Source organism: Notolepis coatsorum (genome assembly GCF_963971535.1).
Source record: "Notolepis coatsorum genome assembly, chromosome: 18".
In the NCBI taxonomy this organism is placed as follows: domain Eukaryota; kingdom Metazoa; phylum Chordata; class Actinopteri; order Aulopiformes; family Paralepididae; genus Notolepis; species Notolepis coatsorum.
This window is the reverse complement of record NC_140182.1, coordinates 53,053,850-53,074,385: the sequence shown is the minus strand read 5'-3', so window position 1 is coordinate 53,074,385 and position 20,536 is coordinate 53,053,850. Positions and strand designations below refer to the sequence as shown.

The 20,536-nt window shown below is 40.7% G+C and overlaps 1 protein-coding gene across 1 annotated transcript in view; it reads right to left on the bottom strand.

The window, feature by feature from the left end:
- Nucleotides 1-20,536, bottom strand: part of LOC311245364 (neuron navigator 2-like) — a gene marked incomplete at its 5' end in the record, with an annotated part of 206,362 nt that overhangs the window by 87,652 nt on the left and 98,174 nt on the right. Inside the window, 4 exons of the mRNA XM_084335207.1 lie at nucleotides 5,193-5,267; nucleotides 7,615-7,638; nucleotides 11,343-11,395; nucleotides 19,679-19,834. Coding sequence (XP_084191333.1) covers nucleotides 5,193-5,267; nucleotides 7,615-7,638; nucleotides 11,343-11,395; nucleotides 19,679-19,834 — 308 coding nt within the window. The remainder of the gene's footprint in view (nucleotides 1-5,192; nucleotides 5,268-7,614; nucleotides 7,639-11,342; nucleotides 11,396-19,678; nucleotides 19,835-20,536) is intronic.

Here is a 20,536-nt window from a genome sequence, read left to right as displayed (position 1 = left end):
TGATAGACTATTACTTCACATTAGAATAAGTCGAACTCAATGGTACTGCGTTAAACTCTGACACTTTAGCAATCTATTCGCACGCGGTTCTCAAGGCTCTATTTAGAGGCAAAGTTGCTCACTTCACTGCACGTTGTCTCGTGGTGAAGGCATCAAGGTTTTTGAAGACAAGTGCTGCTGTGTACACCTGCGCCGTATTTATACGTAAGGTGAATTATCTAGTGCCAACCTCAGTTCTGTCTCGTATTACTGCGCAGACCCTGGACATGTTGAGACATGCCCGGAGTTGCCTTTGAACTTGCCGTTGGGGGCTTGGTCGCTGGCGCCTAGGGGTCGCTGTCCAATAGGAGAGCGCATATTACTCTGGTTTGTACCCAGGTAAAGGGATATTCCGTGTATATATACAAATAATATACAAGGGATATCAAACGATATACAAATATTATACAAGGGATCTCAAGCAATAAATATATATATTCGGTTTAATCTGACCCTTTGTAACAAGTCTGAAGCCTCACACATGCCAACATTATGCAGGTAAAACAAGGTATATGAAGTAGGACTTTTAGTCATGACTTGCAATGTTCTACACCAGCATTTATACTTGGTTCAGACAGAATCCTGACCCCAGTGCTGCAGATGTTGAGCATCTGTTGTTGTCACAAACATGTTGCGTTTTATTGTGGTTTTCTAGACCTGAATAACTAAGAAATGTTGCCATATTGAGAGGTCTGTAACTGCACTTAACCTCTTAACATCCAAGGGCCCACATGTGGACGATTCTTTGCCGACCTCTAGTGGCTCGGGTGTGCATTTATTTTAATACAATATATAGATAGAATTAAAGCCATATTTGTTGCCTGTCGATTGCCCTTTCAGGTGACAAAATCCGTTCAGCGGTTCTCGAGTTACATGCCGATATGTGAGGCGTGCCCCAAAGTACGCAAAAGTATACATTACCACCCCCGACTCCCGGGGCTCTAGCTCCGTCAATCATTTGGCGATCTCGAAAATCTTTGCACAGGGTGGTAGCCAATGAGTGTGGCTTTCCAATGATACCCCATGATATGATAATTGCGGATCTAATACGGTCTCTATTGATAGATCTATGATAAAGAAAAGCAGGGTCCCCCTATAGGGGCACCTTAAGGCTTAACAGGTTAAGTCACCAGTGATTCTGTTTGTATCTACATGGAAGTACATTTAGTTGTTAAGCAATATTAGCCCAACCCAATGTCCTGAAAGGAAATTAGGTCTTACATTGGCGGCCATTTGGATGCGTCTAAAATCATTGTAGACGGCCAGCATATGTAAACAGACTTGCACAGTCCATGGGGCTGTTTGTAGAGCTAAATCTATACTTTATAGTATTGCTATCTGTCCATTCTCATTGTCAATTGAGTCCATAAACCGTCCCTTCAAAATGGCTTAAAGAAATAATTTTTTCATCAATATGTTCTCATTTTATAGCGCCGTGAATATAAGCGCTATACAGGATTTGGTCTAGTATATTTCCTGGAAGGCTGGATAAAGGGCTAATAGCTACTAACGTTATATCCAATGGCATTTCGGTTATACAGAAGCTACAGTTAAAACTCAAACAGCATATGATCGGTACGATCCTCAAGCATGAATGCATGGAAGGGGGGGGGGGGGGCGGGGGACGTCGTTTCTGATTATTGATTACCAATAACCGTGTTCGTCTCAGTAGCTACATACGCTGATCGGCTGGTTGAGTATCATAACAAGCTCTGATCAGCCTGTAATTTACGTGAAAAAGATCTTACCATGAGCCGGTTGGATCCCCCACACCATTTCCCAGTTATCGATTGCCATCTGGTAGATCGATATGTCCATTGGCTGATGATAAATTCCTTTACTGCATCGTGAAATCCGCAATCCAAAACGTATTCCGTGCAACAGGCAATAGCGATCGCTTCAGGTGAGTAGAAAACTACATTGGAAATCCAGAAAAAAAAGACAACTTCTGCCACAGGGAACACTGCATTATCGATACAGCGCCCCTAAGAGGATCTGGCCGGTAACGCACTTTTTCGAATTCAAAGAGTAGGGTACATCTGCAGTGCAGCTCGGCGACCTTGAATAGGTTATTAAAATGGAATAAAAGCCAAAACAACCTTGCCACGGAGATATCCGTGGTTGGTCCCTTAAGCATGGATTCGAAACACGGATATATACGTGGCCCGTCCCGAATGTGGATCATAATCCTTGACAACATCCGAGCGGTTCTCCTACCCCCTGGGGAATATGACTGATACTTTGAGCTCCGAGCCTTGACTTTTAGCCTTTATCTTATTTTCATACCAGCGCTTGCTTTCCTATGCTTAGTTTTTAGTTTTTGTTGTTATTAGCTCTATTTATTTTCATTAAAAAAATATATTCTTATGTACCTTAGATACTATTGTTACCATGTATGTATGTATATGTGTTTCATTACATGTATATATACATACATACCAATTATTCGCCTGTTCTATTCTCCACCCATCTATCATTCATAGCAACACTATATTATCACCGACATCCTGTTGGGGGATCCCCTTTGAACCTTTCCTATTGCTAGGTTTTTAGTCGTTCCTTATCTTCATTGGGGAAAGTCTGGGAGTGTTGAATATTTGGATTTCATGGTGGTTTTTGTTCTTGATCTATTGTGATGTTTCTTCTTGACTTGTACAGCCCATGGGGGGAAATTCCATGTTATCTCGGGCTATACATGTCACGATCGGAACTCGAGTCTGCCAGATGAGGAGCAATCAGCGCGGCTGCAAGAGATCACCTCATCAAGCGTTCCCTACTTCAACTGGCAGATCCCGTCATCCGACGTCGCAGTGTTAAACTGCCTACTGAGGTACGACAACGCTACCTGAAGACCAGCTGTAACTACCCCTGTTTATGCTTTCCCTAACCTTCTGTTTCTTGTGCCCCAGGACTTCGCTCCAGCGTCCTTCCACCCTGACGTCTCGAGCCCCAGCGTCCTTCCACCCTGACGTCTCGAGCCAAGCAAAGAGGACTCCTGCTCGCTCTCAAGCGCAAGACCTGTGTCCTCTCTCTCTCGCTGCCGACAGCTGCACTGAAGTGCACCTGCTCTCATTCTTCTCCCCCCCAAGAACATTATAACCTCCGTGTTGTTCACATTCCTGTTTCACATTCCTGTTATACTCTGCTTGGTTGGGAAGAATAATTAAAGAACCCTAAAACCGCTCCATTCTCTCCTCCTGTGTTTTGCTATTGGGCTCCGCAAGAACCCCATCCTCACAGTACAAATACAAAATTTGATTTGATTTGTTTGAGAAAGTTCAGCACCCATAGAAGCAGTACGGGGACCAGAATTATATTTTTAGAACTTTAGACCACAGGAATAGTTCAGGCCCTCATTTATCAACAATGCTTAGAAAGTGTTCTATTTTCGTTCTTAAGCACAGAATTTAGAATGTGTGTAAGTACAGAAAAATCTGGATTTATCACATGTGCGTACACAGGTTCTACGCACACTCCGTGTTGATAAATACCATTTGTTCTACGCTCCGCGCTCGTGCACGATTTTAAGTATTTGCATATAGAACCGCCCGTAATTAACCATATACGGTCATGAAACACCCTCATGAAATGTGGAAAAGTGGACTAAGCCGAGCGAAGCGTTATGGGAGAAATACACGACAGGCTGACAGACATGTACACGTACGTAGATGATGTCGGATATGATATCTATTAACTTCCTAAAGACCATTGCTGCCTGGGCAGCGCAAACACTAATAAAGACCTATACAAGTACCACTATACAAGAACAATGAATCTCACTGCCATTTTATTTAATTAATTGAAAACATGCAGCATTGCTTCCTCCCGGCATGCAGCAACGACATGTATCAGGCAAATGCGCATCACTGAGTGGAATCCCTTTCTATTCACATAACTGCATTTGTGATGGAGCTTTGACAGCTACATGGGTGGTACAGTAACCGTCTATTGCTCGATCCATCTCCAATATCACGATGGACTGTGCCGGTGGCCAGAGACCCGAGGGTGGAGAGGACTTGAATCAATGTGCATGGGGATGGCATTTGTGCGTTTTGTTCCACGCTCCAATTGCGGTCTCAAATTGCGGTACAAATGAAGGAGGTGTCTCGGGTATAGCGTGGACTCTAGTTAATATTATGTTCTCTCGGCAATTAGACTGCCCCTCATTCATTCATTCATTCATTCATTCATTCCTATCTGCTATTTCTGAAAACAGTTCCCCGTGAGTGCAGTCAGTGCACCCCATAGTATTACGATAACGCTATATATAAACCATGCTGCATTCATTCGGAAAGAAAGATCTATTCCAAATGCTATATTTATAGGGTTTGACAATAATTACACTACTGTCGCTATTTTACAATGAACTATAATGAATTACGGGGGGTCATACAGAACACGCCAGTGTTGAAACTAATGCACGGAAGCTTCCGCGTTGCAATAATAATATTCTACCACCGGGCGCCAGGTACGCACGGTCGGAGCTGTGCGTAAATATACGTACAAAGTCAAGCACACGTTCAAATTGATAAGTCCCACACTTTGCCTAGAAATGATCGTACGCACAGGTTATGCACATATCTGTGCGTACACACCATTGATAAATGAGGGCCTTTCTTTTCCTACTTACCAGTGATTATGTTGATTGGTAGAATAATCTCTCAGCACAATCCATGCTGTTCATTATACCAGCTCTAGATAGTTAGCCACAAACCAAATGTAAGGTCAATATCCTGTCATGAGCTGAAGGAGGCTCACTGACATTTACTCCACAGTGCACACAAAGTAGATTTCAATGAGCCTCAGTCAGATTGTACAGACACGGGCTTGACCCCATTGACTGGAGCTAGTACGAGGAACAGCATGGGTTGTGCTGAGAAAGGACTCAACATCAACACATCATTGATAAGTAGGAAATAGGGGTAGGGTTCCAAAAATTTGAACTATCACTTTAACCTGAACATTCTATCAGGAAATATTTGGAAAATTTCTATGGTTTTACCATCATTAGGTAAAAACTATTTTATATTGAAAGCTAAACAGTCTCCTGCGTTGCGAGCTTGTCACCTTGACACTGAGCTGGCTGGTTTCACTGTTTTGATACAAATACGTTAGCACTAGCAGTACTAATAGTGAAATGCGATTAAACTCACATTAGCGCTCAGCTGGGTTGTGAGAGCAGACACTTTGTCCTGGGAGGCATCCAGCTCCCTGCGCAGCTTACGGATCTGTACAATATACACAATAAACATCAGTACCCAAGTCAAACATCTTTCCACACTAAAGTATGTCTTTAATATTATTAAGTGTGTATACTTGCAATGTATTTTTCGCACTTCCTATGTGCTTTCATGTACTAATTATAAGCACATGTTTAGTATGATAGTATTTAATATGCTGTAAGATTAATTTAAGTATAATAAAATAAAATAAATTCAAATATGTTTACCAAACTTAAGTTGCACATTAGTAAACTTATTAAAGCTATAACCAAAAATACATCAAAAGTACAATTTCAATATATTTAAGCACATCTTAAGTACAACTTTTAACACACATGACAGACACAAACATGACAAACAGCATTATTACATGGCGTTTTCACATTCGCCGAAATGCTTGCTTGTGATTGGTCAATAGCGCGCGTCAGAGGTCAGTTATCAGACAATAATGACAGCTGTGGGACAATAATGACCGCTGTGCGCAGCTGTTCGCAATCAAGCCCACTGACAAACACTGTTTCAGTGCAGCCAATCAGACACACCTGCCGGGCTGCCCGCGATAATAATAATCACTTTATTTGGGCTGACAGAGCCACAGAACAACTGCGATTTGTCAAATGAATTAGGTATATTGTTAGTAAGTTAGCCATGTAATAAGCGGGATAATGTATAGCTTTACTCGGTCATCATCGCAAAATAATTGACCTTCACTGACGTTTAAAACACCTCGCCGAGGCGGCTCGGTATTTTAAACTACGTGTCGGTCAATTATTTTGCGACAATGACCTTGTAGCTATACATTATCCCTTACTTATATATATATATATATAGTAGTAACCTCGTTCCCAGCTTTATCTCGAGAGATAAAGCCTGGTAAAGCACTACGGCCGAAAGTGGGAATCAGGTAGGAAGTCCCGCCCCTGAAATCACGACACGGTGCTCATGAAAATGTATTCGCCCCAGAAACAACCTCGTTATCGCCTCCCTCGACAGGCTGACAGACCTGCTTGTTGTTTGTTTCGCTGGGGACTATAAACAGATCAGGGGGTGCCCAGAAACCGGAAAGCCTGTAGCCGGTATTTCTGTATTTCCGATTCACATTTTAGGAGGCATAGTTTTACCAGCCTAATATAGTAGTGCTGTCAATCGATTAAAATATTTAACTCGATTAATCGCATGATTGTCCATAGTTAACTCGCGATTAATCGCAAATTAATAGCATTTTTTCCCCTACCTTAAACGGATCTTTTTCAAGTTCCAAGTTGTAATACTCTTATCAACATGAGAGTCAACAAATGCTTGCTTTATGCAGCCATTTAACACAAAAGGATGACCCAAATGCATTGCAAATTTGCATCAAATTCAAAACAGAGTGATGCACAAAATAACTTAAAAGAAGATAACAATTTAAAACAATGAATAAAGTGTGCATGAAATAATAGGGGAAAGAAAACGTTAGGAACTTATTACATTCACCCACACAAGGGCTGAGTAATCACCCCCCCCCTCTCTCTCTCTCTCACACACACACACACACTCTCCCAGCTCTCTTTCTCTCTTGCCCCTTCCTCATCTCTCTCACCCCCCTCTCTCTCTATATATCACACACACACACACACACACACACACACACACACACACACACACACACACACACACACACACACACACACACACACACACACACACACACACACACACACACACACACACACACACACACACACACACACACTTCAGAAACAAACATAGTATCAATGAGAGCATCAATAATACACCTGAGTGAAGTCTAGTAAAAAAAATAAAATAAAAAATAAGCAAAAAAAAAAAATAATAATAATATTTCTTAAAAGTTAACCGTGAGTTAAAATAAATAGTGGCGCTAATAGAATCGGGCGATAACGCGTTAATACTGCGTTAACTTTGACAGCCTTAATATATATATATATATATTTGTGTATATATACACACACACACAGAGTTTACAATAAGATTTCTACAATATACAGACAGGGTAAACACAATTATATTCATATTAAAGGGACAGTTCAGATGTCTGGTCCTCTAGCTCTATTTGCTACTTACCAATGATGTTGTTGACAAGCTGACTGAAGGTAACTGAAACCTACTCCATAGAGCACACAATTTCAATTGTATTCAGTAAGCTTGCACAGATACTGTAGGAGCTTGACCCCATTGACTTTGCATTTGTTTATTTTGTGGCTAACTTGCCGGAGCTACAGTAGTATGAGGACCCGCGTGGATTGCGCTGAGAAAGGACTCTACAACATCATTGGTAAGTAGCAAATAGAGCTAGGGTTTAAAGAATTACTTTCCCTTTAAGCCGTCTCACCTCTGACTGAGACTTCTCCTCAGGCTGAAAGAAAGAGATGGGGACAAGAGAAGGACAAGAGACTAAGTTAGCACAACGACAGAGACACACACAGGCACACACATAGCACAACGACTGAGGCACACAGACACACATAGCACAATGACGAGACACACATAGACACACGCCACACACACAGCACAACGACTGAGGCACACAGACACACATAGCACAACGACGAGACACACACAGACACACGCCACACACACAGCACAACGACTGAGGTACACAGACACAGACACATAGCACAACGACAGAGACACACACAGGCACACGCCACACACACAGCACAACGACTGAGGTACACAGACACAGACACATAGCACAACGACCGAGACACACACAGACACACGCCACACACATAGCACAACGACAGAGACACACACAGGCACACGCCACACACACAGCACAACGACTGAGGTACACAGACACAGACACATAGCACAACGACCGAGACACACACAGACACACGCCACACACATAGCACAACGACAGAGACACACACGCCACACACATAGCACAACGACAGAGACACACACGCCACACACATAGCACAACGACAGAGACACACACAGGCACACACATAGCACAACGACTGAGGCACACAGACACACATAGCACAACGACAGAGACACACACAGGCACACACATAGCACAACGACTGAGGCACACAGACACACATAGCACAATGACCGAGACACACACAGACACACGCCACACACACAGCACAACAACTGAGGTACACAGACACAGACAGACATATAGCACAACGACAGAGACACACACAGACACACACATAGCACAACGACTAAGAGACACAAACATAGCACAATGACAGAGACACACACATACAGTACAGCACAACGACTGAGAGACACACAAACATAGCACATAGCACAATGACAGAGACACACACAGACACACACACATAGCACAACGACTGAGAGACACACATAGCACAATGACTGAGAGACACAAACACAAACAAAGCACAACGATGGGAGACACAGACACGCGTCACACACACATAGCACAATGACGAGAGACACACAGACACACACATAGCACAATGACTGAGAGACGCACACACACATCACAATGACAGAGAGACACACACGCAAACATGCATATTACAACATTTCACATGGTTAACGAGTGATGTTTGAGTGGTAGGCTCTAGTGTGTGTGCGCGTGCGTGTATGTTCGCACACATATGAGTTTGTCCACAACCCCAGTGTTTATATGCGTTTGTGTGTTTATACTGTATGTGTTTATATGTGTTTGTGTGTGTTTATACTGGATTGTGTTTATATGCATTTATATGTGTTTGTGTATGTTTATATGTGTTTATATGCATTTGTGTGTGTTTAAAATGCATGTATTTTTGTTGTGTGTTTGTGTGTGTTTATATGTCTATGACTTTATGTGTGTTTATGTGTTTGTGTGTTTACATGTGTTTAAAATGCATGTTTGCTGTGTGTTTGTGTTTGTGTGTTTATACAGTCTGTGTTTAAAATGCATTGCTGTGTGTTTATATGTGTGTTATACAGTATGTGTTTAAAATGCATGTTTGCTGTGTGTTTATATGTGTTTGTGTGTGTGTGTTTATACAGTATGTGTTTAACTCATTCAGCGCCAATCACTAATAAAGTCGGGTTATCTCGCCAGCGGTTGAGCGCCAAACCAGAGAAAAGTCCTTTCCTTTGATCCCCGTTCTACACAGTCCCCCGGAGCCTCCTGGCATAACGTTGGAATTGCAATGACAATCGAAATCCGCCAGGTGGCAGTATCGCCTACCTCATGAACATCATGGGCCGCGTGTTGCTTTATGACAGGTCATGAGTGCAAGAATGTGACAATTTGACCATGTGACCGCGGCAACGCGGGAGAGCGGCAGTGCGGAAATAGGCTGTCTCTAAGACAAACTCTAACCTTAACCAGCTCCTTAACAGCGCCTAAACTTAACCGTTCTAACCTTAACCAACTCCGAAACAATGCCTAACCTTAACCTTAACCTTAACCATGCCTAACCTTAACCATAGAAAGAATATTGCCATTCTCTTTGACAAACTCTAACCTTAACCAGCTCCTTAACAGCGCCTAAACTTAACCGTTCTAACCTTAACCAACTCCGAAACAATGCCTAACCTTAACCTTAACCTTAACCATGCCTAACCTTAACCGGCGAAAGAATACACGTTAAAAAAAAAATCACGTTAAAAAAAAAAAAATCATGGGATTCGAACTCGTCAACAACGAACCGCAGGACCGCGGACCGCTGCTATGCCAGGTGAGCTGAAGCGCCGAATGAAAATCATGGCGGATTCCTGCGGCGGTTACCTAATTCCGCTCGCGCTCTGCCGCTCCGCTCGCTCTGCCGCTCTGCCGCTCTGCTCTGCGGTTGCCGCGCCTGCCGCGGGGCATGGCGCAGCCAATCAGGGAAAACGCGGAAGCAAAAGCAGCACTCATGACATGTCATTAAGCAATAGGCTCATGGGCCAGCTATTAGTGTGGTAAGCTCCACAACACCCCCAAAACAACTAGGTACACTTTTGCGAGTAGCAGTGAGAAGGACACGTTCGAGAATCGCGATCGCCTAGAGCCAACTATTGGATATTATGAAAAAGACTAAATGGATTATATGGATGATGATTATGGACGATAAGGTGCGTTTGTTGGACTAAGCACTACTGGTAAAATGTAAAACAACTATAACCAAATCGACCGATGAGGAAACCTATTCGGCTCCATGGTATAGTCTGACCCGAGCACACAATAGTAACCTGGCTGCAATGCAATGGCAAGCAAACTATTGGATATATGATGAAGAAGACAAAACGGATTATGGATGATGATTATGGATGATAAGGTGTGTTTCCACCAGACTATGATTTTGGACTATGTTGGACCAAGCACTACTGGTAAAATGTAAAACAACTATAACCAAATCAGGGCGGCTAGGTGGTGTAGTGGGCAAGGCACTCGCCACCAGTGTGGAGACGCTAGGATTCGCGTGTTCGAATCCAGCTCTCCACATTGTTTTCAGTTTAGCTGGTCGTCCGCAGTAATACACATTGGCCGTATTACGGGGAGGGAAAACTGAAGGGTGGGGATCGAACGTTGTGAACAAGCCACTCCTACAAGTCGGTTGGTGCGCCTGCGCAGTAGAATCAGGAAGTGTCGGGGGCAGCGTGAGCCTCCCACGCGTTACTCCTCGACACTGAGAGATCGAGCTGCGCAGGTGAAAAGATGCGACTGCTGTTACCTCAAGTACCGGAGGGGACTTGTGCTATGTATGACTTAGTCCACATTGCAGCCGGCTTGTGGGAGGCAAGAAACAGCGTTCGTGACAGGGGAGGGTTGAATTGGATGATACGAAATTGGGATGGGAGAAAATATAGAAAAATGGGAGAAAAAGTGGATAAAAAAAAAAAAAAAAACTATAACCAAATCGACCGATGAAGAAACCTATTCGGCTCCGTGATATAGTCTGGCCCGAGCAGATGTGGTAGACGGATGAAGGCTATGTATTGATCCTGTTCTGATTCAAAAAGCTGGCCCAGAGACAGCAGGGATGGGGGTACATGCTGGCACTGAATGAGTTAAAATGCATGTGTATTATGTGTTGTGACAAAATATAGACTTTTTTTGCAGTGCGTGCGTGCGTGCGTGCGTGTGTGTCATCTCACCGTGGAATAGACAGAAGAGGTACTGGAAACCAGGGAAAGACTGGAGCCATTTGCTACAGAACAAAATACACACACACATTATAGTAATTTAGGAAATAGAACACACATCTGAGATGAGGGTTAGTGGTTTGGGTGGTGTTATGCCTATCAACGGATATGCACATGTTAGAGCATTTATTTTAGGTTTTTTAAGGTAAATAACACGTGTGACTTGTCTGCAGATCCTATACAGTAGGTAAATAATACATGTGACTTGTCTGCCGATCCTATAGGTAAATAACACATGTGACTACCACATCATCTACTTATCTCCAATAGACCCTTTAGATAATTGTATATGACTATGGAGGGTAGTGGCTCATTTGATTTACAAGACTTATTTATCTCAGAAAAACATCTCTGGAGGCTAAGACAGGAACAGACAAGCCTGGGTGTGTGTATGTATGTGTGCGTGTGTGTGTGTGTGTGTGTGTGTGTGTGTGTGTACACAAATATTTTAGCATTTTTGCAAAAACAAAAGGTTACAAAAGTTACATAGTTCGATATACAAAACATATACATATTATTTAATCTTTTTTATATATATATATATATATATATATATATATATATATATATATATATATATATATATATATATATATATATTTTTGTCACGATTTCAATACAGTTATGTTATAATAAAATATAATTAGGATAATAATAAGGTTTTATATTTATGTTCACCTTATATTTGAATATTTTTTATTTATGTATCGAACTACACATTTTAATTCGTTGTCACAGTTATTCCATAGTTTTACCCCTTTATTGACGACCACGGTTTGCAGTGTAATATGGTTCTAGAGCAGTGGTTCCCAAAGTCGGGGTCGCGACCCAAAGGTGGGCCGCGAGCAGCCATGGGTGGGCCGCGAGATGATAAAAAAAATAAAAAATAAATAAAATCATTATTTTTTTATTTTTTTATTTTTTTTGTCAGGCCACTGAACTTAGAAGCAGGCCAGGACAGTGTTTCTAGTTGTATTCAAAAATTATATTCTATTGTATTCTAAAATGTGACTATATGGTTTTATATTAACGGGGAGACACTGCAGGTGAATAGGCAAATATACTTTTTTTGTTGATTTTGAGATTTTGTTATATTTTGCTTCCTAAACATGTCTTCTATGAAACTAGTGACAATAAAACGTCAATAACACACATTTAGTTGTTTATTTTATTTCATTTAGCCTTATTGCATCCATAAATGTGCACATATTTAATGGGGAAGTGCCTCATTTGCATATATAAACATACAATTCTGAAAACTTGCAATATATTTTTTCTTAGTTTATATGTACATAACAAACTGGGAAAGTTTCATAGTGATATCTATTCAAATATTGTTTGCCTATTAGGGGGTACTACACTGTACTACACTGTTTGTAGCCTGTGTGTAGTTCTGTTCAGTTCAATAACATCATTATTATTATTATTATTATTATTATTATTATTATTATTATTATTATTATTATTCAGTTATCAGGCATGTTTTTAGGTTGTCTATTACTAATGGTTTGATTAGGTATTGTGTTTGTAAATATCTGTTTAAAAAAAAAGTATGGCATTTTACAATACAGAACTTTAAAGGTGTTTTCCCAAAAATGAGTTTTAAGAGTTTTTCCTCATACTCTGAGCCAGAAATCTCCACTTCAGTAACACTCACATACACCAAACCTTCCAGTTCTATTCATATCTATGTTCTGAAGGTATTTACAGAAGGGTTTGTTGATATCGCATTCATACCCTGATTTATATCACATTTTATTCCTAAAAACATGGCGAAATATGGAATTTTACCATAAAAATGGACTGAATGGAGTATTTTCTGATTTATGGAGTGATAAAAAGAGATATCCAAAATCCCCTCTATAATAACCTTTGGCTCTAATATGTCAACAAAATGAAACTATAATTTTGAAAATGGCTTTATCCAATGTTCAGATTTCTGTCCCGGAATTATATGCAAATTATTGCATATTTAAGTAGATCATGCCTCATTTGCATATTTAAACATACAATTTCAGAAAACTTGTAATACATATAATAAGTCTTGTCTTAATATAAGTAATCAACTGGGGAAGTTTCATTGTGATATCTATTAGTTAAATTTTTTACCCTATTCACCTGTAGTGTCGCCTTATAAACAAAAACGAAAAATCTACTTATTTCAACGAACATTTCAAACTAAATAACAGATTATGCACATAAAACGCTGAAAACAACCGAAGCAACAATAGTATTTTAATGAGACTATTAATATTATTATCATTATTATTTTGCAACAAGTTAGCCCTCTCATAAATAGCACATATAAATGAATAACTAACTTGAACTAACTTAATAGGATTGAAGTGATATTTGGCTTAAAAAATCGGTCGCCTGGCAAAAAAAAAGAAAAGAAAAAAAGCCTGACGATGTGCATTGGGCCGCGGCTCTCTGACGCCTTATTTTCTGGGTCCTGGCCTGAAAAGTTTGGGAACCCCTGTTCTAGAGGACCAGGGTTTGTCAACAAACCGATGTACTTTTGGATAGCTATATATATACTTTATAGTATTGCTATCTGTCCATTCTCATTGTCACTTGAGTGCATAAACCGTGCCTTCATAATGGCTTAAAGGAAATAAAAATCCATCGGTTGGTTGTCATTTTATAGCGTCGTGAATATAAGCTTTATCGCAGATTTCGGCTTGTATTTTTTCTGGAAAGCTATTTATAGGGCTAAAGGCTAGTCACGTTATATCGAACGGCATTTCTGTTGTATATATACGAATGAAATAAAACAAACTGCTTAGCATCCGGACTATTACAGAGCATCTATGGATGAAATGGGGGTGGCGGGGGACGCCGATTAGTATTATTGATTAGCAATACAGTGTGCGTTCAAGTAGCCACATTCAATGATCGATCGCTTGCGTTTTACAACAATGTCCAATCCGGCTGTAATTTGGGGGAAGTGTGTCCTACCGTCAGCCCATGTGATCGCCGGCAGCATTTCCCCATTATTCATCGGCATCTGGTAGATCGATATGTCCATTGGCTGATCATAAATCCCATTATTCCAGGCTGAAACATGATCAAAGATGGAGGATGTTCGCTTGGGATCCAGGGCCCTCATTTATCAACGTTGTGTACGCACAGATATGTGCTTAACCCGTGCGTATGACCATTTCTAAGCAAAGTGTGGGATTTATCAATTTGAACATGAACTTGACTTTGTGCGTATGTCTACGCACAGCCCAGAGCATGCGTAGCTGGCGCCTGTTGGTAGAATATATTATTACAACTAGGGCTGTCTTAAATACTTCGAAGCTTCGTTCGATGGCACAAGCTTCGGACATTAAAAAAAAATCGAAGTTAAAAAAAAAAAATAATAATAATAATAAAAAAAAAAAAATAAAAATTACTTCGATTTTTGTGTGTGTGTGTGTGTGTAGGTGTAGGTGTGTGTGTAGGTGTGTGTGTGTGTGTGTGTGTGTGTGTGTGTGTGTGTGTGTGTGTGTGTGTGTGTGTGTGTGTGTGTGTGTGTGTGTGTGTGTGTGTGTGTGTGTGTGTGTGTGTGTGTGTGTGTGTGTGTGTGTGTGTGTGTGTGAACTACCCATCCCAGTTAGGACAGCCGAATCCCGTCCAATCTTTCGCCGTCGACTAAAGACTCACTTCTTCAACCATTATCTGAGATAAAAAAAAAAATCTAACCGTGACTAACCTTACTGTCATGCACTTGTCCTAATAAACTAACCTACACTGTAACACGCAACACTTTGATGAACATTGTTACTCAGCTGATAGAGTTGTACCCTTCTTGCTGTCTTGTCGTACAGAACTTGTAAGTCGCTTTGGATAAAAGCGTCAGCTAAATGACTAAATGTAAGTGTGTGTGTGTGTGTGTAGGTGTGTGTGTAGGTGTGTGTGTGTGTGTGTGTGTGTGTGTGTGTGTGTGTGCGCGCCTTGTAGAATTCCACACATAAGAAAGAAAGATACTGGGATGAATAAACAAAATAGGAAATAAAATGTAGAAATGCATGCAATACATAAATAAATATGAATCTCCATATATGAAATATAACATTTAGATAAGGTGCTACTGAGATGTTTTGGTGAGTTCTTTGTTTTTTTGTGGAAGTTGCCCTTCTTTTTTTTTTTTTTTTTTTTATTGGTCTTTTTCCCCCTCCATTTTCCTCCGATCTTCTCCCATCCCAATTCCCAGTCCCTTCCTGGTCGCTGCGCACTTACCCCCCACAGTCAGATCATCTGGGAGAGTGGAGGCTACCACGACCACGTGCTTCCTCCGACACACGTCCAGCCAATCACCGCTTCTTTTCACCTGGCAGCGCGGATTCTCATTGAGAGGGCGTAGCGTGTGGGAGGACCACACTATCCCCCTCAAGTCCAATCCGCGCTTAGCAGGCGCCCCGACCGAACTGTAGGAGTCGCTGTTTACAACGACCCGGACCCACCCCGCCAGCTTCTCCCACCCTCTAATACAGCCAATTGTATTAGTGCAGACGGCCAGCCAAGCTGGTGACAACCCCGGAGCTGTGAGCTGGATTCGAACAGGCGAATCCAGCTCACAGCTCCGGGGCTGGTGACGAACGCAATCTCCGCTCGGCCACCTAACCGCCTGGAAGTTGCCATTCTTAAAAATGCATGAACATTCACTGATAATTGGTCTGTAGTGGAGTCTACAAGGTCTACATTGCCGGACCATGTAGAATCCGGACCTTGTAGACTAACATAATTCTGTGCATAGTTTAGTCTACACAGGCCATATTTCAAATAATCAAAATCTTACTTCATTCATCTTAAACATTCTTGATTTGGGGGATTGGTAGTTCCCATGAAATCTGAAGTTGTTCAAACGACAACAGCGATCCACCTTGAATTAAATCACACAGCCGAGTGAAACCTTGTTGGATGCGTCACAGTCACGAAAGGGGCTACTTAATTAATTAATCCAACCCACTTTATTTATAGAGCACATTTAAAAACAACAAAGTTTACGAAAGTGCTGTACAAGTCCCACAACATAAGAAAAAAAAATAAAAATAAAAAATAAAAATAAAAAAAAAACATTAATTTTTTTTTTTTTTTTTTTTGAAGCTTCGAATTAAAATCGAAGCTCGGCCCCGAAGCTTCGATTGCCAAAAAAAGCTTCGAAGGTCAGCCCTAATTATAACAAGGAAATAAGCTTCTGTGCATTAGTTTCAACACTGGCGTGTTCTGTATGAACCGTAATTCATTATAGTTCATTGTAAAATAGCAACAGTAGTGTAATTATGGTCAAAACCCTATAAATAGCATTTGGAATAATAGGTCTTTATCTCCGAATGAATGCAGCATGGTTTATATAGCGTTATCGGAATATACGGGGTGTACTGACTGACTGCGCTCCGCGTAGCTCAACTCGTTATTATTTTGCGCACAGACCGCAGAAACACGGGAACGTTTTGATTATATTTAAAAGGCTTTACGTTAAACGAAACAAGTGGAATTTTGAAGCTGTAAGCAGAATACAAGTCATATGAACACCCACAATATAGTGTTCTTCCCCCTTCCTACTGTATAAGAAAGAATAAAAAACGCATTGCAATGAGAACAGAGGGTGTAGGCCTATGTGTATTACAAAACCCTTGCAATAATGTGTCTTAAATGAATGAAAAGCATACATGCTCTGGACACAGAGCATATATCGTGTGGGTGATATGACTTGTATTATGCTTACAGAATTCCACGTATTTAGTTTTACAATGTCAAAGCCTTTTAATATAAATCAAAACGTTCCTGTATTTCTGCAATCTATGCGCAAAATAATAAGGAGTTGAGGTAGATACACACTCAGAATGTATTACATGCTGGTATGCTGATAGAGTAAACTATTATATGAATATGAATATGATATGATATAAGGTATACACTGGTCCGTCGCATACACTGGTATGCGCAAGTTACTGTTGCATAATGTAGGCTATGGCTGCTATTATATGTAATTCATATAGGCTACCTAATAGTATATGATTTTTAGAGGCATCTATTTTGTTGTCTGTATTAGGCTAATACCGACAACAACAGGGGGGGGCCCTGATGTAAACAAGACAAACGTCTTTCTCTGGTCTGCATCCCCTTAACAATTGTGTGTATTGAGCCGTACTGTATTGTACCCATTCTGCAATCTGTTAAATAAAGTTTTCATTCATTCATTCATTCATTCAAAATAGATGCCTCTAAAAATCATATTATAGCCAATCGAACACAACTAATAAAGGCATTCATATTACAGCACGGTTATAATGACACACACATGATGAATTGAAAATGGGGGACCCTGATGTAAACAAGACGAAAGTCTTTCTCTGGTCTGCATCCCCTTAACAATTGTATGTATTGAGCTGTACTGTACTGTACCCATTCTGCAATCTGTTAATAAACTTTTCAATCAATCAATCAAACCACCAACGCCAAACAGTGGTCAACGAACGGTCTATATTAGTATTCTGAGCTGTCCAGGCAGAATTGCAGCAATGGTCTTAGGGAGCCGTTGATATCTGACATCACCGTGTACAAGTCAGCCTTTTATTTATCCCATAACACCGGTTGTGTCTTCTTGGTTCGACAGCGCCTCAGTGAACAATCTCCCGTGAAGTTTCTCAGAGTTCCGCTCGGGTCAGTCCATTATTTCACATCCCATGGGCGGTGTTTCATGACCATATATGGATAATCATGCACAAGCATTGACGTTAGAACAAAGAGGTATTTATCAACACGGAGGAGCGTAGGATCTGTGTACGCACGGTTGATAAATCCTGTTTTTTTTGTGCGTGCACACATTCTAAATTCTATGCTTACGTATGAAAATAGAATACTTTCTAAGAAAAATTGATAAATGAGGGCCCAGGCTCATATGAAACGCCCATAGACGGTAAAATAAAAAATGTTCCCATTCGCCCTCAATGATACTGCAGTGGAGCGATGGCGCCCCTAAGCGGATCTGGCCGGTATTGCATGTTGCGGAAATCAAATATGCGGGTAAATCTGCAGAGTCGATCGGGGACGTTAATACGGTTATTAATATGGAATAAAACAATAACAACTTGCCACGAGTTAACTCGTGGCTCTGGTTCACAACGCATGGCACCGAAACACGAGTTAACTCGTGGCTGGTCCTTAATGTGTTAACAGATATACATCGACTTTTTATATTTGTCCTTGCCTTTGTGATATTGAAGACACAAGTTCCCCTGAGTTTATACCGGCTCTCTAGATGCAGCTTGGAAGTGAGTGGTTATGTGCTTTATACATTATTATTGCAGTGCTAAGATCAACAAGATCTTCCAATTTTAAGGTATTTGATTGAATAAAGAGTGTGTTTGTCGGTTCATAGTAATCAGCTTGGTTCACAATTCTTATGGCTTTCTTCTGTATTATGAAAATTGGGTTAATGTTTGTTTTATATGTGTTTCCCCATACCTCCACATAGAACGTTATGTATGGAACTATGAACAAACAGTACAATAAATAGAGTGAATTCTTGTTTAAAATATATACAATTTTATATAATATAGACGGTAGGGATAACATTGAATTGGGCATAGTACCCATTTAATATTTTGTATATTTTTTGTTAAATTGCATTTATTAGAATTATATTTGAGTTAGATACATTTGAAGTACTTTAAATGTGAAGGATATTATGGATTTAGGTGAATGTGTTGACTTTCAAATGGCTGTGAAAAAAAAAAAAAAAAAAACTGCAAAACAGCTAGTTTGTTCAAGTTTTCACCCCTTGTTAAATGTGAGCCAAATAGGGAAAGTAGCACATCAACATTATGCCTATGCCTAGTTATCTAGCAAATTAATGGAAGCGAATACGGACCGCCTAGCTTAAACCTCCGGGAGAGGTGTTTTTGGTCAACAGCTAGGCTAATGGTCCGTATCTGCTTCCATTCATTTGTACTAAGCTAGGCTAGTTTGTAGCGGGATAGCTTTCTACTGAACGCATTTGTATCAATCTTCTTGTCTGACTGTGGAGAATAATATATGTGCATTTACCATAATCAAACTGAACTTTTGGTGGGTTTTTAGAGGTTTGCTTTAGTGCTCGTCTACTTCTGAAAGACAGTTTGACATTTATCTGTCTGTCTTGTCTGTCTGGTTAGATCAAGGGTGAGAGAGACAAGATGTTGTGTCTGCTAGAACATCCCAACTCAACACGAGAATGAAGAGAGGAAGAAAGAGAGGAAGGAAGGCCAGACAGACAGACAGACAGACAGACAGACAGACAGATAGATAGTATAACTGACCCTCCTCTAGTCCATCTCTGAAGGAGCCGGAGGTAGATATTGTTCTGCTCTTCTCATCCAATGACATGTTAGAGCCCTCCTGATTGGGCAGCCCATTAGCTGCACCCCCAAAGCGCACAGTAGACAGGGTCATCTGATTGGCTGTAGTAGGGCTGCCTGATTGGGGGAAGAGAGAGAGAGCGAGAGAGAGAGAGAGAGAGAGAGAGAGAGAGAGAGAGAGAGAGAGAGAGAGAGAGAGAGAGAGAGAGAGAGAGAGAGAGAGAGAGAGAGAGAGAGAGAGAGAGAGACAAACAGAGACAGAGAGAGAGACAGACATAGAGACAGAGATATTAGCTATACATCCCAAAACAGGAACAAACAAACTCAATTATGCCTTATCTTTGGGGTCTTTTTCAGTCCGGTAAAGATTGTGTAAAGAATACAAATAAAATAATAAATAGAAGGGCAGAGAGATGCCTACACCTGCATGAGCGGGCAAAGCCTACCTATCAGGGTAACGTCAGCTACTGTATGTACACCTACTATAAAAATGTGTTAATTCCTGCCATGAATGGAGAATCTCACTAGAATTGATGATCCGCTGCTCTGCCTGCACTTTTGTCAACTTTGGAACAATTGGAACGTCTCCGTTTATCAATAATAACGGTGCACCTGATAACATCAAATTCTACTTCTACAGTTGAGCCTGGTCTCTTAAAAGAAACATGCCAACATTATGGGAAATGTGCTCACCATCTTCAGACAAGAAGCATAATTTCCCATAATGTTGGCATGTTCCTTTAAGACCTTTGCTTCTAAAACAGTTTTAGAGGATGTAGCCATCAGTAAATTGTAAATATTGAACAAAAAAACATGGAC